Source organism: Dreissena polymorpha, chromosome 7 (genome assembly GCF_020536995.1).
Source record: "Dreissena polymorpha isolate Duluth1 chromosome 7, UMN_Dpol_1.0, whole genome shotgun sequence".
Classification (NCBI taxonomy): Eukaryota; Metazoa; Mollusca; class Bivalvia; order Myida; family Dreissenidae; genus Dreissena; species Dreissena polymorpha.
In genome coordinates this window covers 53,714,303-53,730,509 of record NC_068361.1, presented here as the reverse complement: position 1 = coordinate 53,730,509, position 16,207 = coordinate 53,714,303, and the positions used below count along the sequence as shown (strand labels likewise).

At 38.0% G+C, this 16,207-nt stretch overlaps 1 protein-coding gene across 15 annotated transcripts in view; it reads right to left on the bottom strand.

Moving 5' to 3' along the window:
* The window catches only part of LOC127839181 (helicase SKI2W-like), a 138,113-nt gene that overhangs the window by 18,947 nt on the left and 102,959 nt on the right, over nt 1-16,207 (bottom strand). For 7 of the 15 annotated variants that reach the window (XM_052367415.1, XM_052367414.1, XM_052367417.1 and 4 more), the window contains 6 exons: nt 13,553-13,637; nt 12,920-13,026; nt 8,618-8,764; nt 7,772-7,865; nt 6,682-6,894; nt 4,906-5,016 (listed from right to left, as the gene is read on the bottom strand). In XM_052367415.1, the coding sequence (XP_052223375.1) occupies nt 4,906-5,016; nt 6,682-6,894; nt 7,772-7,865; nt 8,618-8,764; nt 12,920-13,026; nt 13,553-13,637 (757 nt within the window). Of the gene's footprint in view, nt 1-1,419; nt 1,431-2,530; nt 2,542-2,609; nt 2,621-2,688; nt 2,700-3,878; nt 3,890-4,036; nt 4,048-4,905; nt 5,017-6,681; nt 6,895-7,771; nt 7,866-8,617; nt 8,765-12,919; nt 13,027-13,552; nt 13,638-16,207 lie in introns of all 15 variants that reach the window. The other 8 variants (XM_052367421.1, XM_052367418.1, XM_052367422.1 and 5 more) reach the window with 8 other exon arrangements.

The window sequence follows — 16,207 nt, the reverse complement described above, 5'->3', positions numbered from 1 at the left end:
TTGTGAGATTTTAAAATCATTTGGCACATTTGTTCACCATCATTAACCGGTGTGTTGCGCAAAAAAATTACGTTGATATCTCCAAGGTCAAGGTCACACACTGAGTTCAAAGGTTAAAAATGGCCATAAATGAGCTTGTCCGGGCCATAACTATGTCATTGATTGTAAGATTCTAAAATCATTTAACACATTTGTTCACCATCATTGGACGCTGTGTTGCGTGAAAGAATTACTTTGATATCTCCAAGGTCAAAGTCACACTGTGAGTTTTAAGGTAAAAAATGGCCATAAATGATCTTGTCCGGGCCATAACTAAGTCATTCATTGTAAGATTTTAGAATTACTTGGTACATTTGTTCACAATCATTGGACAATGTGTCATGCGAAAGAATTACGTGGATATGTCCATGGTCAAGGTCACACTTGGAGGTCGAAAGTGAAAAATGGCCATAAATGAGCTTGTCCGGGCCATAACTATGTCATTGATTGTGAGATTTTAAAATTACTCTGTACATTAATTTTGTTCACAGTCATTGGATGGCGTGTCATGCGAAAGAATTCAAGAGTTCAAAATGGCCATGATCGATCCACACCGTGGGAGCTTTCTTTAGATCTTTTTAAATCTTTAGATTTAGTACTGGTTCTAGGCCCAGGAAACGGACTCGAGAGCATTTATATAAGCCTTAGGCTTTCAATGCAATCGAGCTAAAATAAAAATTAATAGGTTTAAAATGGCCATTAATAATAATGGCATTTTAATTCTTAAAAATTGCCATAAATAAGATTTGTTTGTTTTGTGAAGAGAGCATGCAAAATAGTCTGTGTCAATGCGGCACGTGGGGGTATAGGTCACGTCTTTGACAAAGCTCTAGTTAAAGTCTAAATTTAATGCTCTTTGTTCTTTTTTGCACTTTTTGCACGGACAACTAGATTAAAGAATAACTTGCCCGGACCCAACTTTTACTTGCCAGGGGCAATAGGACAACTGTTAATGTTGAGCCCTGCTTTACAACGGTGCAATGAAATGCCATCATGCATATAACAGCTGCTGTCCAGTGACTATTCCTGTAATCCAGCTTTGACCATAAGTGGATGCAGCGATCATTTATTTGGCAACTTATTAATTTTGTACAATACTTGTTAAATTTGCAAACAAGAATCCAAAATTAGCATAAATATTACATTTTTAATACAAAGTTGTAAGCATATTTATTCATGTAGCACATGTACAGCATAGTCAAAAGTGGTATAAAATATCTACCTTAACAAGGCCTTTCTGGAACAGAAGCTCGACCACTTCCTTGAGAATAGGCAATATTCCACTATGATGCATGCCTTACCTTAACAAGACCTTTCTGGAACAGAAGCTTGACCACTTCCTTGAGAATAGGCAATATTCCACTATGATGCATGCCTTACCTTAACAAGGCCTTTCTGGAACAAAAGCTCGACAACTTCCTTGAGAATAGGCATATTTCCATTATGACACATGCCTAACCTTAACAAGACATTTCTGAAACAGAAGCTAGCCCACTTCCTTGAGAATAGGCAATATTCCACTATGATGCATGCCTAACCTTAACAAGACCTTTCTGGAACAGAAGCTTGACCACTTCCTTGAGAATAGGCAATATTCCACTATGATGCATGCCTTACCTTAACAAGACCTTTCTGGAACAGAAGCTTGACCACTTCCTTGAGAATAGGCAATATTCCACTATGATGCATGCCTTACCTTAACAAGACCTTTCTGGAACAGAAGCTCAACCACTTCCTTGAGAATAGGCAATATTCCACTATGATGCATGCCTTACCTTAACAAGACCTTTCTGGAATAGAAGCTTGACCACTTCCTTGAGAATAGGCAATATTCCACTATGATGCATGCCTTACCTTAACAAGACCTTTCTGGAATAGAAGCTCAACCACTTCCTTGAGAATAGGCAATATTCCACTATGATGTATTCCTAACCTTAACAAGACCTTTCTGGAACAGAAGCTCAACCACTTCCTTGAGAATAGGCAATATTCCACTATGATGCATGCCTTACCTTAACAAGACCTTTCTGGAACAGAACTTAAGCTTGACCACTTCCTTGAGAATAGGCAATATTCCACTATGATGCATGCCTTACCTTAACAAGACCTTTCTGGAATAGAAGCTCAACCACTTCCTTGAGAATAGGCAATATTCCACTATGATGTATTCCTAACCTTAACAAGACCTTTCTGGAACAGAAGCTTGACCACTTCCTTGAGAATAGGCAATATTCCACTATGATGCATGCCTTACCTTAACAAGGCCTTTCTGGAACAAGAGCTCGACAACTTCCTTGAGAATAGGCAATATTCCACTATGATGCATGCCTTACCTTAACAAGACCTTTCTGGAATAGAAGCTCAACCACTTCCTTGAGAATAGGCAATATTCCACTATGATGTATTCCTAACCTTAACAAGACCTTTCTGGAACAGAAGCTTAACCACTTCCTTGAGAATAGGCAATATTCCACTATGATGCATGCCTTACCTTAACAAGGCCTTTCTGGAACAAAAGCTCGACAACTTCCTTGAGAATAGGCAATATTCCACTATGATGCATGCCTTACCTTAACAAGGCCTTTCTGGAACAAAAGCTCGACAACTTCCTTGAGAATAGGCAATATTCCACTATGATGCATGCCTTACCTTAACAAGGCCTTTCTGGAACAAAAGCTCGACAACTTCCTTGAGAATAGGCAATATTCCACTATGATGTATTCCTAACCTTAACAAGACCTTTCTGGAACAGAAGCTTAACCACTTCCTTGAGAATAGGCAATATTCCACTATGATGCATGCTTTACCTTAACAAGGCCTTTCTGGAACAAGAGCTCGACAACTTCCTTGAGAATAGGCAATATTCCACTATGATGCATGCCTTACCTTAACAAGACCTTTCTGGAATAGAAGCTCAACCACTTCCTTGAGAATAGGCAATATTCCACTATGATGCATGCCTTACCTTAACAAGACCTTTCTGGAACAGAAGCTTGACCACTTCCTTGAGAATAGGCAATATTCCACTATGATGCATGCCTTACCTTAACAAGACCTTTCTGGAACAGAAGCTCAACCACTTCCTTGAGAATAGGCAATATTCCACTATGATGCATGCCTTACCTTAACAAGACCTTTCTGGAATAGAAGCTTGACCACTTCCTTGAGAATAGGCAATATTCCACTATGATGCATGCCTTACCTTAACAAGACCTTTCTGGAATAGAAGCTCAACCACTTCCTTGAGAATAGGCAATATTCCACTATGATGTATTCCTAACCTTAACAAGACCTTTCTGGAACAGAAGCTCAACCACTTCCTTGAGAATAGGCAATATTCCACTATGATGCATGCCTTACCTTAACAAGACCTTTCTGGAACAGAACTTAAGCCTGACCACTTCCTTGAGAATAGGCAATATTCCACTATGATGCATGCCTTACCTTAACAAGACCTTTCTGGAATAGAAGCTCAACCACTTCCTTGAGAATAGGCAATATTCCACTATGATGTATTCCTAACCTTAACAAGACCTTTCTGGAACAGAAGCTTGACCACTTCCTTGAGAATAGGCAATATTCCACTATGATGCATGCCTTACCTTAACAAGGCCTTTCTGGAACAAGAGCTCGACAACTTCCTTGAGAATAGGCAATATTCCACTATGATGCATGCCTTACCTTAACAAGACCTTTCTGGAATAGAAGCTCAACCACTTCCTTGAGATTAGGCAATATTCCACTATGATGTATTCCTAACCTTAACAAGACCTTTCTGGAACAGAAGCTTAACCACTTCCTTGAGAATAGGCAATATTCCACTATGATGCATGCCTTACCTTAACAAGGCCTTTCTGGAACAAAAGCTCGACAACTTCCTTGAGAATAGGCAATATTCCACTATGATGCATGCCTTACCTTAACAAGGCCTTTCTGAAACAAAAGCTCGACAGCTTCCTTGAGAATAGGCAATATTCCACTATGATGCATGCCTTACCTTAACAAGGCCTTTCTGGAACAAAAGCTCGACAACTTCCTTGAGAATAGGCAATATTCCACTATGATGTATTCCTAACCTTAACAAGACCTTTCTGGAACAGAAGCTTAACCACTTCCTTGAGAATAGGCAATATTCCACTATGATGCATGCCTTACCTTAACAAGGCCTTTCTGGAACAAGAGCTCGACAACTTCCTTGAGAATAGGCAATATTCCACTATGATGCATGCCTTACCTTAACAAGACCTTTCTGGAATAGAAGCTCAACCACTTCCTTGAGAATAGGCAATATTCCACTATGATGCATGCCTTACCTTAACAAGACCTTTCTGGAACAGAAGCTTGACCACTTCCTTGAGAATAGGCAATATTCCACTATGATGCATGCCTTACCTTAACAAGACCTTTCTGGAATAGAAACTCGACCACTTCCTTGAGAATAGGCAATATTCCACTATGATGCATGCCTTACCTTAACAAGACCTTTCTGGAATAGAAACTCGACCACTTCCTTGAGAATAGGCAATATTCCACTATGATGCATTCCTAACCTTAACAAGACCTTTCTGGAACAGAAGCTCAACCACTTCCTTGAGAATAGGCAATATTCCACTATGATGCATTCCTTGCCTTAACAAGACCTTTCTGGAACAGAAGCTTGACCACTTCCTTGAGAATAGGCAATATTCCACTATGATGCATTCCTTGCCTTAACAAGACCTTTCTGGAACAGAAGCTTGACCACTTCCTTGAGAATAGGCAATATTCCACTATGATGCATGCTTTACCTTAACAAGACCTTTCTGGAACAGAAGCTCGACCACTTCCTTGAGAATAGGCAATATTCCACTATGATGCATGCCTTACCTTAACAAGACCTTTCTGGAACAGAAGCTCGACAACTTCCTTGAGAATAGGCAATATCCCACTATGATGCATGCCTATTCCTCGCTTCAGTGTACCCTCAATCTGCAGCACCTAAAATAACAGGTTTGGAAATTATATTTATGATATTGGTGAGGAAACAGCAATACTGAACATTACCATCCTTTAAAATATCTATTATATGCATCTTTTTACAATAAAAAAACTTGAAAATTATTAAGCGTTGCATCGCGAAACGATTGAATAATTTGGAATGATCTGTTGTTGTCATTACATTTTGTGTCACAACGAGGAATGCTTATAAAAGTATAAAAAATTGATCACTCATTGTATGAGCACGGATGGCCGAGTGGTCTAAGTGTTAGAGTTTTACTAAAGGGGTCAGTGGTTCAAGCCCATATGAGGGTAACTTTTTGGCCATTGAAGCCATGGTTGCCTGATCTCTTTCTTTATATACCTCTCAGAAATACTTAAGCCCAAACACACATTTTAGAAGCTATCTTCAAGTGGGCCAACGCCAATCCTCTTTAAAAGAGTAATGGTGCTCAGAAATCAGTACCTTTGAAACAGTTAACAAAGAACTGGTTTAAACCTGCCTCCTCTTTGAAAGAAGCAGTTTGATAGAATAAGCTTAATGAAGTGGCCATAACTCCACAAATGATATTTTTGCTGAGAAATGACACAAAAACATTTAAATACGATTTGATAGTCAGTGGCTTAACAATGTTAATCTCAGATTATTAGTTTAATTAAATCCAGACTCCACAGATACTTGGCAATATGGCTTATTATCAAAGTTAGTTTTGTTAATATTTCTCATATTTTATGACATTTGTCACAGATCAGATAAAAAAATTATCAAATAAAAATAATGGGACAAGAAACCTGGCCATGCCACGAAAGAAGCTTTATAACGTTTTACTTAACCCCTTACCCCTTAGATACTCATTTTTACGTATTTGTAGTCCCGTAGATAGTTGAATTTAATGAAAGACCTTTCTTACTAGATTCAAGTTTTAAAGGCATCATTTATAACCCTTAGATACTGATGAGCAGCAAACAGCATCAAACCTGACTCTCAGGCTGTTCTGGTTTTATTCTGTTTGCACATAGCCATTTCCACTTTGCCTCTGAATGGGAAAGAGTTAAATCCTTGTGCAATCCCAAGCTAGGTATAGCCACCTTCACACAACATTTGAAACTCAAGATATTTAGTGGTAATGTTTTTTATATTTTTTAGTAATAGTGATCTTTAATTGATTTGATTGGTCCAATCCAATAAGTCTACATGAAAACTATCTCTGCACACAATTTCGGCACAATCCCCCAATCAAAACTCTAGCTTCTGAGTGGAAAGCCTTTTTCTATTTTAAGTAACAGATACCTTAACATTCCCAATATAGATCATTCACAAAGTACAATCCCCATATAGATCCACATGCTATTTCCAAAGTTTCATCAAAAGTTGTCCCTGCAAGCTAATGTTAATAACCAGAAATTACCTGTACCTGACATAAGCTTAATTTTTCAGAATATCTTTCAACCCTTAACTAGTTAGACATTTATTTCGACACATTTGTTGTCCCTCAGAAAGTTAAATTTAATTAAAGACCTTTCTTACTAGATATAAGTTTTAAAGGCTTCATTTCCAACCCTAAGATACTGATAAGCAGCAAACAGCATAAAACCTGTTCTGGTTTCTGCAGTTTGCACATAGCCATTTTCACTTTGCTTCTGAGTGGTCACCATAACTCTTACCTGTGGAAGCTTCTGATCTGCGCCTTTAAGTCTGCGTATGGAGTTGTGGAAGAAGAGGTGAATTTCACTTTTCTCCTTGGCCGTGGTCAGGTCTACGCTCTGCAGGTTCTGGCAATTCTCCTCAATTCTCTTCTTTGAGAAAGTGAACGCCACCACGGGCAGCTTGTCCTGCTTTCTTAACATGTCGATGACTGACAGCCATACATTCTTATCCTGGAGATTACACAAAAACAAGAGATTGCCAAGCGATATGGTTCCCTACTGGTGGAACTCCACCATTGTCAGTATTTTTTTATATATATATATTTGTTGCCATAGCAACCAGAATTGTTGACGTAGGAACAAAATGAAATGACATTCATAATCTCCATATTGCCATCTATCCATGTTGCAAGTTTCATGAAAAAATATGAAGAACTTTTAAAGTAATGGCAGGATCCAGAAAAGTGTGACAGACTGACTGACAGACAGACAGACGGAGTGCAAACCATAAGTTCCCTCCAATTTCAACGGTAGGGGACAATAAATAATAATTTTACTCATACGTTTTTCTTAGAATGGCGATAAGCCTCAAGCATACATCGTGTGATTGGAATTGTTAATATTAAAATACACCACAAATATGCAAAATCATTGTTTTTAATTCATGTCAATGACTGACTGATATAAGTTCTTGAATATAAATTGTGTTTATTTAAAAACATCATTTCGCTTATATGGACTAAACCTTCTTACAAATAGACGAAAAATGTCCACGAAATATGCAAACACCGCCAAACAGAATTTTCAAGATTTATCTAATTAATTTGCTTTTAATTAAAAAAAATGCAATTACAAGCTCAATCTGCAGTAGGCTTCCCACACACAAGTGTGTAAAGTCCAATTGTTCTATCACACTTAATATGCAGTGGAAACATTTTTTTATTTTAGAAACAATGCCCTTGACCACACTAGTGCCAAATACAATCTCAGGTAGATATCGATGCAAGCTTGCATATCATCAGATATTGACCATAGACCATCTCTTTCATGCGGATGACCGCCTGCCTTCTAAAATCGTAAATTTTGACTTATCGGTAGAAGTTCTTACCTGGTTGGGATGACCTCCCCTAACTCCTTTGGTCCCAGTACTCTGTGAACTTTTGGTAGCCCTTTCTTTCTTGGCCTCAAGTGCTTTATTATAACTGAAAGAAATGTCTAAAGATTGGTCATTATGCAAGATAAATGTTAACAAAGCACTCCATGAGACAGCTATATCACCTGCAAGGATTTGACCCTCTTAAAGTGTTGACCTCGATTTTGAGCATAACTGCTTAATGCCTGCTGCATGTCGTCTTAAAGCCTATTTAATGAAAATCCTTCAATGGGTATAGGAGATATGCACCAGACACCAACATAATATTTGACCTTGGATGTACAACCTTAAACTTGAGCCCCAATAACTGACGCATGCCTTCTGCGAATTAGTCTTCATAACCACAAACATTGTAGAAAAGAATTTAAAAACACAACTTCACTAGCCGTTAAGTTCACCCTTAACCTTGAGAAGAGGTGACTGACTCATGCAATCTGCACACTGTGTCAATGATCAAAACATTGTAGCCAAGTTTCAGGTCAATCCTTCCATGGACCAGACAGAATAAAAAGAGGCACAAACTTTTGAACTTCAGAGTTAACCATGACCTTGAGGCAGCATGCCTGACTCATGAATTTTCAAATTCATGCTCAATGACCAACACATTTTAGTAAAGTTTCATAAAAATCCTTAAAGAGTATGTGTGTTATGGAGGGCACACAAAAATGGAGGCTCAAACCTTTGACTGTAAAAGTACTACCTTGACCCGGAATGACGGCCACACAAAATGAAACGACTATGTAAGATAACTAATTTTGACGAGATTATTTGGCTACTGGTTTAATATCCAGGAGCACCTACCCGACTGTATTAAAGCTTCCTTTGGCATCCAGTATCTTGAAGAGTTCATTGCTGGTCTTGTTGCTATTGCCGGTGTACAAGTAATGCTCAAGGGGAACTGGTCTTTTAGTTGTGCTGATCACGTAGATTTTCTTCTTCTTTGTGCGACTAAAGAATATAATAAGATAAAATAGCGAGTTTTTTTATTCTTTACTCAATCCACACATCATTTGAAAATACTGTAAAATCAGTTTATTTTTCAGACATGTGGATTTTTGATTTTGAAAAAAACAAGAGCTGTCACCATAGGATGACATATGCCCCCGATAAAAGCTTTGATAGAAGTTATGAGCATTTTTCGAAACCTAAACGCATTTTTCGAAACCTAAACGCGAACCCTAAGTTCAAGGTCAAGGTCAAAGGGGTCAAAATTTGTGTGCGTATGGAAAGGCCTTGTCCGTATACACATGCATACTATCTATGAATGTTTCATCTAAAGCGACATAGAAGTAATGAGCATTTTTCGAAACCTTAACGCAAAATGTGACGGATAGACAGACGGACAGTGCGATCACTATATGCCCTCCTTCGGGGGCTTAAAAAGAGAAATTTGCAGCAGTCGTTTCCCCATGTGTTTGTTTTTTATTTGTGGATTGGTCAACCCTTGACATCAATGAAAATGTATGTCACACAAATAATAAGGATGTTACAGTACATATAGGATATAGAGGCGTCGGAGCTGGGGCTGCAGGGGTGGCAGCCGTCGCCCCAATATTATCGGCAATAATGAAATTTCGGCAAAGACCTTTTTTCCTTTTTCTCATTTTAATACCAGTATATTTGAAAATATCTTTACCACGAAGCAAGATAATCACACTTTCGCGGTTATGACACGTTTATTGTTGATTGTCATCACCCGCCCGCGTAGTCCATATAAAGGGACTGCCAGAGCCTTTGATAATTTTTGCTATGGCGGCTCTGTCAGTCCATATGCACCCCTTCATAAACATGGGTGCAGTTCAGCGCAGCGAATCCGTGCCCTTCACTAAACAGACGTCGTTCGAGACAAATTGAGGAAAATAATGAATAAACTTCATAAACATGTTAAATTTACCTGAATGGCAACCTACGGATGTTATCCTTTGCATGCACCCTATAAAAACAGGACGATGTTTCAACACACTTTTCTCGCTGACATGTTTATGTTTAAATTTGAAACAGTGTATTCTGTATCGAATACCACATCGTTATCGACTTTATAGGCTGGAGCACATAACCCGACGTGCAAAATATTGGTGTACTGCGACCTTACCAATATTGGGTCAATTTTCCAATATGGCGGATACAGCGTACAAAACAAAAAAAACAAGGTCAATAAAATCAATTATTTCTTGCTTTAATGGTACCCTTTGGATGAGTTTGTGATTTAGATAGGTAAACTTTAATAAGTTCTTGCAGTTTCAGTGTTTCTTAACCCTTGCATTTTTGATAACATTTTGCACCCATGGACAAGAGAGAGCCCATTGCAACTCGAAGCAGCCCATTGGGCTATAAAGCTTAAAGTTGAATTATTGCAACTACCGCACGCGGTGGTGTACATATCAATTATGTTGTTAATTGATCGGTCTCTTTTATAAAGATAATCCCTCTATTCTTGAGTTATGAAACCTGGGAATCTTTAATTGTCGGTATGATCTAACCCTTTGCTTCTTTTTATTAATGTAAAGGAAAGTATGACATGAAACAAATGGGTAGATATCAGATAAACCTTGATTATCACAAAATAAAAGATACCTCAAGAAACCTGAGTTAATTGTAAAAACTCAAAGTCAATAGATAATTCTAAAAACTTATTAAATTTGTTTATCAATTTTTTGTGTCATTTTAACATGTCTTCTCCAAACCAACTAACGAATTTCGAATTTCCGAAGCAGAATTACGGGAATTTTTTTTTGAAGAACGTTCTTTCAACACACATAATCCCTATTATTGTGTCGCCTGCTACAAAGTACAAACTGCGACATATAGAGATCACTTTTCGATTGTCTGTCTTTCACAACTTTTTTCATTTAGAATATGCCTGCAATAGACGTGTATACGGTCAGGTATAAGGCATAAAAACGCACCAGAATGCGCCATTTGATGCTAATTTTGAAAAATTTCCGGGGAAGGGTGATACCCCCTCCCATACCCAGCCCCTCCGCCGCCCCAATGTCAATTTTCTTCCCACGCCCCTGGGATATACTGTTTATTATGGTAAATTATCACATTTTATAACAAAGAAAGAAACAAATATTCTCAGAAGTGGCATAGAGTACTTCAGCACTTTTGCTGCAACAATATTTTGTTTACCTACACATAGTGGAATCAGCATTGCAAAAGACATTTGAACAGATGAGTTATGCCAAATGCTCAAAGGGACAGACTTATCATTTAAGAAATTTACTGTTCACCATCAATGTACATAATTAAAGAAGATGTTGTGGGATAATTTTTTATATAAATTCTTAAAGGTTTGGGTCTATGTCTGATATTGATGGTACATCTTATGCCTACTTTTACTGGATTACAAGTCATCTGTAAAAATTTGGCGAAGTATGCAACCATGGTTATAAGTCATCGATTTAAACTTGGCACAGTATGCAACCATGGTTACCATTCATCTGTTTAAATTTGGCGCAGTATGCAACCATGGTTACAAGTGGTCGGTTTAAACTAGGCACAGTATGCAATCATGGCACATTGGCTAACTTTTCTATGCTCGTGCTAAGATGAGCAAGCATATGATCAATTTCTTGCTCACAAAAGTTATAGTGGTCTGACCAGTATTGGAACAAGGAATCAGAGGTCTTCAACATTCTTATGCCAGCATCGTACCACTAGACCACTGTACCCACTGTGTTGTGCTGGTGGAACAAGGCCAGAACAATAATGTTTGAAATAAGGTCTCCAGCACTCAATTTCTCAAACCTTCATATTATATTCAGATCTACAAGAGCCTACCCAATCCATGATGCAAACTCCATTGTGTTGGGTACTGTGATCAGATCAACCAGTGCCTACCCTATCCATGATGCAAACTCCATTGTGTTGGGTACAGTGATCAGATTAACCAGTGCCTACCCTATCCATGATGCAAACTCCATTGTGTTGGGTACAGTGATCAGATCAACCAGTGCCTACCCTATCCATGATGCAAACTCCATTGTGTTGGGAACAGTGATCAGATCAACCAGTGCCTACCCAATCCATGATGCAAACTCAATTGTGTTGGGTACAGTGATCAGATCAACCAGTGCCTACCCTATCCAGGATGCAAACTCCATTGTGTTGGGAACAGTGATCAGATCAACCAGTGCCTACCCAATCCATGATGCAAACTCCATTGTGTTGGGAACAGTGATCAGATCACTCAGTGCCTACCCTATCCATGATGCAAACTCCATTGTGTTGGGTACAGTGATCAGATCAACCAGTGCCTACCCTATCCATGATGCAAACTCCATTGTGTTGGGTACAGTGATCAGATCAACCAGTGCCTACCCAATCCATGATGCAAACTCCATTGTGTTGGGAACAGTGATCAGATCAACCAGTGCCTACCCTATCCATGATGCAAACTCCATTGTGTTGGGTACAGCGATCAGATCAACCAGTGCCTACCTTATCCATGATGCAAACTCCATTGTGTTGGGAACAGTGATCAGATCAACCAGTGCCTACCCCATCCATGATGCAAACTCCATTGTGTTGGGTACAGTGATCAGATCAACCAGTGCCTACCCTATCCATGATGCAAACTCCATTGTGTTGGGAACAGTGATCAGATCAACCAGTGCCTACCCAATCCATGATGCAAACTCCATTGTGTTGGGTACAGTGATCAGATCAACCAGTGCCTACCCTATCAAGGATGCAAACTCCATTGTGTTGGGAACAGTGATCAGATCAACCAGTGCCTACCCTATCCATGATGCAAACTCAATTGTGTGGGGAACAGTGATCAGATCAACCAGTGCCTACCCAATCCATGATGCAAACTCCATTGTGTTGGGAACAGTGATCAGACCAACCAGTGCCTACCCAATCCATGATGCAAACACCATTGTGTTGGGAACAGTGATCAGATCAACCAGTGCCTACCCTATCCATGATGCAAACTCCATTGTGTTGGGTACAGTGATCAGATCAACCAGTGCCTACCCTATCCATGATGCAAACTCCATTGTGTTGGGAACAGTGATCAGATCAACCAGGGCCTACCCTATCCATGATGCAAACTCCATTGTGTTGGGTACAGTGATCAGATCAACAAGTGCCTACCCTATCCATGATGCAAACTCCATTGTGTTGGGTACAGTGGCACTGAGCAGGATTATGTTGACATGCTGGGGTAGCATGATCAGCACTTCCTCCCATACCACACCTCGCTGGAACAGAAATTTGGTATATGAATTTCTATAGAACTAAATCATAAATTATATCATTTTCTGTAAAAAAACAACATATTTAAAAATCTCTAAAAAAAATATATATCACATTCTGTTAAACATCTCCTTAATCACTTTCTTTAGAACAAATGCTGAAGCAGATTGGGTAGAACAAATCATAAATAACATTGTGTAGAATAAATCATCACATCACGTTCTGCAGAACAAATCATCCATCACATTCTGTTGAACCAAATCATTATGGTAATGAAATGTGTTTTTTTGTTTGATTTATTGGCAAAAACTGCTTTCATAGAAATCAATAATTCAATGTCTTGAAATTCAGCTCTGTTTTTTTTAGAAATACAAGTCGTAGAATAACAAAGGCAATTTGCACTCAGCAAAACCCAAACTTAAAAAATGTCAAATTGAACATTCCATAAAATACATGTAGGTGCTTATGATTAAAAAGAAAAGATTTAAGTTTCAACTATGTCATAAAGGTTCTGTTATACATATTGCTTACCTCAGCATCATTGATATAGTGCACCTCGTCAAAAATGACCCACTCCAGATCACGGATCACATCAGATCCATTGTACAGCATAGATCTGCAAGCATGTAGCAATAAATATCAGCAATGACGTTTGCTTTATTTGCATATATCTACAGCACACTATAGATCAGCCATAATCACACATTTTTTAATTGAGATTTTGTATGAAATTTTACCAGTTGAACAACAATAGACCAGCAGTAAAGTCTTCATGTTATAAACAGGAAAAGATGTGTATACCATAATTACTCTAAGTTTTCCGACACTATAAATTTTAAGACACCCCAATTTTTAGCCAAAAATAATAATTTTGTGTGGCTACATTTTCGGATATACAGGTTTGCGTCCATAATCAATGACTCTAAATTTTCAAACAGTTCATTTACAATGCTGTTTTACAGGAATTCTGCTGATACTCCAATCATGCAGTTTTACACCCGGATTAAGGTCATAAAACCTGGCAGTCTAATGTCTCAATGCAATGGACCATTACATTTGCGCTGTAGGGTAAATAACTATGTTTATGGGTTATTGACAATAGTTTCACCCAACAGCTTAAAGCGAAAGCTATAAAAAAAGTATATTATACTAAAGGAGGTGGTATTTTACAAGCATATATTTGTTGAAACAATAAGTTTCAGAGTTCCTCTTAATTTTCAAACACCTGAATATTTGTCTCTAAATTTTCAGACACTTGTATTTTTAAAATATTTTTTGTATCTAAAGCCACGAAAAAAATACCTATATTTAAGTGTCCAAAAACTTAAGAGTTATTACACAAGACTCGCACTTATAGAAAATAGTATTTTGTTGCAAAAACTTTGTGTTTCCTGGATAAAATGTAATGTGCACATTTTAAACTAAGAATTTAGTTTAAAATTGTAATGGACATATTATCACGTTCATGGGCAGTTCAATTTCAACAAGGGCTGTTTGTAAAACATGCATGCCCCCCATATGGGCTGTCAGTTGTAGTAGCAGCCATTGTGTGAATACGTTTTTTGTCACTGTGACCTTGATCTTTGACCTAGTGACCTGAAAATCAATAGGGGTCATCTGCAAGTCATGATAAATGTACCTATGAAGTTTCATGATCCTAGGCCTAAGAATTCTTGAGTAATCACCCGGAAACCATTTTACTATTTCGTGTCACTGTGACCTTGACCTTTGACCTAGTGACCTGAAAATCAATAGGGGTCATCTGCCAGTCATGATCAATGTACCTATGAAGTTTCATGATCCTAGGCAGGGTTTTGATTTGGCCCGATTTTATAGCCGAAATTTGGCTATATTCCCAATCACAAAAAGTATACTTTTTTCTTAACCAAATTTTCAATTTTCTAAGTATAAAAAGGGCACATTATTCTGTCAAAATGCACGCCAGAGTAATCTATTTTTGCCTGCCCAGTCCCCTCATGATAGTAAGAAAGTGTACCAAGTTTGAATGCAATAGCTTTGTTACTTTATGAGAAAAGTGGACCTAAATGCAAAACTTAACCGGATGCCGACGCCGACACTAAGGTGATGACAATAGCTCATAACTTTTTTTCGGCGTAGCTGTATGAAGCCAGCTTTTCACCTTACCTGACCTTTTTAAGTGTCCAATAAAATTCAAATGAAATTTCCCGCGGCTTGGTACGAATGAATACACTTCATTTATTCCATTGGCTGATTTGAGTATACCACCAGAACATTGGAAACATATCCGCGTCTTTGTAACACTATTTTACTGCATGAAACAATTTTATCTCTAATGAAAAGGCTTAATACATAGAACAGTATTACACTCAATTCTTTACATCAATACAGTTTGTGCGTGCACCTTTTATTTTCAGAGAATTACCAGCGCAAAAGCGTTTATACTTAAAGGCTATGTTCTCATATTTAGTACTTGCTTCCATATTCCTGTCAACATAATAACATGTAAAAGTATAAAGAGCAGTGGAAGCAAGGCCCCACTTTAATGCATTGCATTTCAACCGGCGAGGTATCGAGTCAATTCGTGGCCAGTGTGTGAATGTCAGAGTTTATATACAGGTCATCACTGGAGTTCGCGGCCAGTAAAATAATCGTTAAAGAAGTAATCAGTGAACTAGGTGACCTGGAATTTCCATTAGACCAGATATATTTTAAATGAAGATATTCAGCAATATAATTATGGTATGTCAATAATAGATTCTTAATGTGTTTTCAACAATACAATGATAAGAATTATTTTTGATTAATTTAACAATAATTATTCCACCATATTGACTAATGTATTAATCATGATTCTCGAAACTGCTAATTATCATATCAAATAGCAATGCCTGACAAACCACTTAAACAGGTTTGTTCGATGAACGTGCCTATAAATACGGATACTTCGCATGTGGCCGGTTGACTCATATGTTTTAATGTCACTTCCATTTTTCTTTTGGTTTTCTGTTTTGTATCTATAGGTTTATGACCAGCAATATGTAATAATGTAAAATAAGCAGCGAAAACTGCGCGTAACATCCCGTTCTGCGTGTGATGCAGCTAAGAACTGCACAGAAAAAGACATTTGCTATCCTTGATCTCATTCAATGAACTATCAACGCTGTATATCTTTTTTTAAAGATATTTTTTGTTTCAAATGACCTT